General features: G+C 53.3%; 1 protein-coding gene across 1 annotated transcript; it reads right to left on the reverse strand.

The window, feature by feature from the left end:
- Nucleotides 1-2,647: 2,647 nt before the first annotated feature.
- On the reverse strand, nt 2,648-4,078 carry UCRPA7_6475 (putative calcium calmodulin-dependent protein kinase type i protein; the record flags this gene model as incomplete). Its single annotated transcript, XM_007919013.1, has 2 exons — nt 2,648-3,763; nt 3,884-4,078. The coding sequence occupies 2 exons, from the start codon at nt 4,076-4,078 to the stop codon at nt 2,648-2,650; spliced, it is 1,311 nt and encodes a 436-aa protein (XP_007917204.1).
- Between the last annotated feature and the right edge of the window lie 613 nt (nt 4,079-4,691).

Below are 4,691 nucleotides of genomic sequence, written 5' to 3' on the forward strand. Positions count from 1 at the left end.
TGAGATTATCCTATCCAGAACCAACGCTTACCTAGTATTAAACTCTTTGTCATCAGCGTCCGGCTCTTTGGCCTGGAGCTAAATGAAGCGACGTTGATGAGCGAGAATGGGTAGGTACATTGGTGATTCAGCCTGCAGAGAGGGCTGCAGGTCTCTAACGTTCATTGAAACGCTGTTGGACCACACACCTGCGCACACATCCATCTGATAGTCAGGCAGTTTATGTGTGGAGTGTGGTGGGCGCTCAGGGTCAGGTGTCACACGGCAATCCTCAGACAATAAGGTTATCTGCCGAACGATGTTGCAGCGGCATTTGCTTTGCCAATGAACTTACCTTAACCTCCCAGATGATCCGATTTCTTTTTCTGCAATCATGCAGAGCCGTAACCGTCGAGGTGCAGGGCGGTCAGTGATCAGTGGGCACTGATCCCCATTTCACAGCAACGCATGTGATTTCGAAATGCAGGTGGCCCTAGACCGCTAGAGTTATGGCCAGCAACCGAGAGGAAGTCAGCCAGTCACTGCCAGTCAGCCAGTCAGTTTCAATCGATCAATCAAATCAGAGCGAGACCGAGTTTGGGTCCGTCCCGGTCGTTTGACTGTTTGTCATCCGAGGCTCCCGCCGCCAAGCTATCGGCCACCGTCCTGCTGTACCAATAACCTTAGATCGCGTGGCCCGTCAACGTCTGATTGATCGCGCTTAGTACGGCCGCCAGACTACCAGCTGAGTGTGGTCCAAGTCCGAGGTATCCGAAGACCCTGGCTCTCTAGTAAAGCCCATGTCCTTCCACATTCACATTTTCCCCATTGAGGATTCGCGGGGGCTTCATGATCAAGTGGTAGTGCTGTCGTGAGAAGAGAATCCCCTACTCTAGCAACCGTTCTCATGAGAAGAGCAAGTGTTCGTGAGACTCTAGATGTGTATCTCAGAAGCGCAGCTCGATTGTTACACATGAAAGGGGCCTCGGGTAATTCAATGTTCATCTCTTGGGCTCGAAACGTCCTTCTATCCGCCTCATGGTAGTCTCGGGACTTATTAGCTGTATCGCACTATGCTTATTACCCAGCACTTGAATCTGAACCCTCGGCCGGCCCACCAGAAGGGCTTGAATCTGGACCTAGATTATCGTGGTGCTTGAGGGTCGTGGAATCCAACAGCCTGACCGCAGTGGAGGTACCAATGTCGTACCATCATCTTCACAGGTACTTCGCTATGCTTATTACCGTCCCATGCCGGCTCGCAGTGAGTTCCGACACCGAGACAGCCAATCTCGGCCTCTACGGATGATCCGTGCTATAGCATAGCTTCCGGCCTATGGCGATCTGAAAATTGCCAACTTGTGCCACACCCATCCCCCTTTTCGTCTGAAAGAGCTGTTGCACTGGCGGACAAAGAACCCCAGGCCAGACCCGACCGTCCGAGTCTCAGCCTTACCAGTGATTCGCCTTGCCACTGTCCTTACCAGTACGGCGGGTGAGCTCCTCCTACTGGCGGTATAAGCGGGTGTTCCCGACTGGGGAACACATATCAAAGTGGATGGGGCAATCTGTCACTCAGATGAACTACACCTCCGCTAGGGTAAATAAACGGTATTTTAGCAAAGTGAATATACCAGAAACTCAGGGTTGGGAATACTTGATGGGCTTCGAAGATTCTGTTCATTTCTATAGTCCCCCTGATCTTGACAAAAGTAACAACTCTCTTGTCTGAAAAGTCACGATTCCTACTTAGAATTAACAATTATTACTCTGGCGGAAGTGTAGTAAAAGGGGCAGGGGTGTTGTTCAGTGGTAGGTTTGCCTAAGGCCACATGTACTTCTGTTGGTAAGGATGTTCTTATATCAAATTGTCCAATAAACTAAACCGTCGATATCTGATACCTCAGGCAAGAACGGACATCGTATCGCTTTTAGATGGGGTGCATCAGGAGAGTATCATAGTGGATAGACGACACCCCAAGGACTGCACCAGAATCAAATATCATGATCTTAGTCACAATTGGATCTTGTTATTTCGGCTCTTATCTTTCAATAGGCTTGCCTACTTGTTACTCTTCTCCGCCCGTTTTACATGAGTCGATTTTACTAAGGACAGCTGCACCCTTGATAGGAGATGGTCAAATAGGAACCATTGTTGACATGTTTATGAATTTTACGGACTCATGAAGTTAGATTATTCGTTGCTTGAGATGCCCCGAACCTGACAGTGTATATACAATAGAACCTGCCACCCTCACTGATCAATACAGACAGACATATGCGATGGTTCAAGTCTTGATATACTGACGCACTTGTTATGTCTTTCAACGAACACTTTTCATTTCGGGATTTGTATCATGGTCGTCATAGTTTTTCGTTTATTGTCCTATCGTAACGCTCTTGTCATGTAAAAAGTAGAAAACCCCAGATTGCTATAAACTCGTTCCCATCTTGCCTTGACGTCTCCGCATCAATATTTCAACAATGGATATCATGGAGCCACTCCGACCCTCTAAGCCACAACTTTCACATGCTACATATGCGAAAATTCAAACGACTTCCTCTCCGTCCTGTGCCTTTTCTCAAAGCCCAGTTCCTAGTAGATGAGCTCTTGGCTTGGCTCCTCCTGACATTTCATACCCGACCTGCCCTGCAGGTGCGGCACAATTTATCTTCGGCTGCCCGCGCCGGTCCACAGCCCCTTTGACGTCTCGACCACACGGTTCGCCGCGCTGCCTGGCCGGAGGCTCGCAGGCACCTGAGACGAGGCCAGCGGCGGCGCATCGTCCATAGTGATGTCGCCGCTGCCGGCCTGGGTGCCGTATCCGGAGTCCTGGCCCACGCTGCCTCCGCTGCTGGCCATGCTGACGCCACTGTCGTCCTTTCGCGTCGTCGGGGCCCCGCCGCCGCCGCCGCCATTGTTGTTGTTACCGCCCTGGCGGCTGCGGTCGGGCTCCTTGCTGCGCGCGCCGTCCATGAGGCCCGCCAGCTGGCCCTCGCGCAGCTTGTTGATGGCGCGGACGGTGTCGATGGCGGCGTGCAGTGTGCGGCGGGCGTTGAAGTTCTTCTTGACCGTGGGCAGCAGGTTGGCGCCCTTGTCGCCGGCCTCGCCGCCGCGGTAGCCCGCGACGAAGGGGTGCTGCAGCGACTCGTGCGCGGTCATGCGCTTGCCCGGGTCGATGGTCAGGCAGCGGCGGATGAAGTCCTTTGCGGCGTCGGACACGCCGCGCCAGTACTCGACGGGCGTGAAGCTGTAGTCGGCGTTCAGGATGGCCTGCATCTCCTCAAAGTCGCTGTCCCGGTCGAAGGGCGTGTACCCGCACAGCAGGAAGTACGTGATGACGCCGAGCGCCCACAGGTCGACCGGCTTGCCGTGGCCCGTCTTCTTGAAGATCTCGGGCGCCATGTAGCCCGGCGTGCCGCACGTCGTGGTCAGCACGTGGAACTGCTCCTCGTCCATAATGCGCGAGAGGCCAAAGTCGGCAATCAGCAGGTCGGCGTTGTCCTCGGGCGTGCGGAACAGCAGGTTCTCGGGCTTGAGGTCGCGGTGTACAATGCCGTGGTCGTGCAGGTAGGCCACGGCCGACAACGTCGCGCGGATCAGGTCCGCTGCGTCCGATTCGTAGTATGAGCCCTTGCGGCAGATGCGATCGAACAGCTCTCCGCCCAGTGCCAGGTCCGTAACCAGGTACAGGTTGTTCATCGTCTCGAAATAGTCGACCAGCGTCAGGATGTTCTGGTGGCCCATGGACACCTTCTTGAGCACGGCGATCTCATTCCGGACCTAGAACCGGCGGGCACACAGCGTTAGCATTTACTATACATTGCCAAGCCTGTCACCGTGGAAGCTTGTATTTGTAGCCATCCAGGCGATGATGTAGATAAGGAGAGCGTGGCGGCCTACCATGTGTTCTCGCCCAGCCATCAGCCTTTTGTTGATCACCTTGGCAGCATAGTACCGCCCGGTATCAATGTGTACACATTCTTTGACAACAGAGTATGAGCCTGCACCCAGTGTCTTGCCGACCTTGTATCTACATGGTTGTATCTGGGGGTTTGGACGGCCATCGGCGCTGGCCACCTGTGCTGTGGCGGCCATGGTTGGAGGGCGGTGGTGAAAGGCGGGTGAGCGACCCTCGTAAGTCCTGCCCCGCAGTTAATGTTGATGGCGGTGTCCGACAAATCGAGTCTTTCAGGCTTGTCGACGATGCTTGTCTTGGTTTGAGCGTACAAATCTGGCGTGTTCTCTTAAGGGTAATAACGAGCGACGTGATGAGAACAAAGTTGATCGGAGGTTTGGGCGATGACAGTAAGCGTTGGTAGTGGAGGTCGCCTCAAAACTGGCCTAAGCAGGAAGAGGGCCTTCTCCTGGAGGTTTGGGCCGATAAGGATGCTTATCGGATTTGGTCCAACTGAGACAGGTGGGTGGTTGTTGTATCTGATAAATTGTTTGGAACGATTCAGGAACAGTGAGGCCAGATTATCAAGAGTTCATACAGATTCAACAATGTTCTCTAGACACAAGAAAAGAAACTCTCTTTCAGGGTCCAGAGTGTGGGAAGGGGTTCTTGTGGGTGGAAGGTGGGTGGGCGACTTGCATTGTCAGCCGCGAAAATGGAATTCAGCTGCCCCTCCTTCAAAAGAACCAATTAAAGTGCCACTCCCAAGAGTTACACCATATCACTCGAACAAGGAGATGGGCTCGTATGATC

This window comes from Phaeoacremonium minimum, assembly GCF_000392275.1.
Source record: "Phaeoacremonium minimum UCRPA7 unplaced genomic scaffold PA7_03_scaffold_476, whole genome shotgun sequence".
Classification (NCBI taxonomy): Eukaryota; Fungi; Ascomycota; class Sordariomycetes; order Togniniales; family Togniniaceae; genus Phaeoacremonium; species Phaeoacremonium minimum.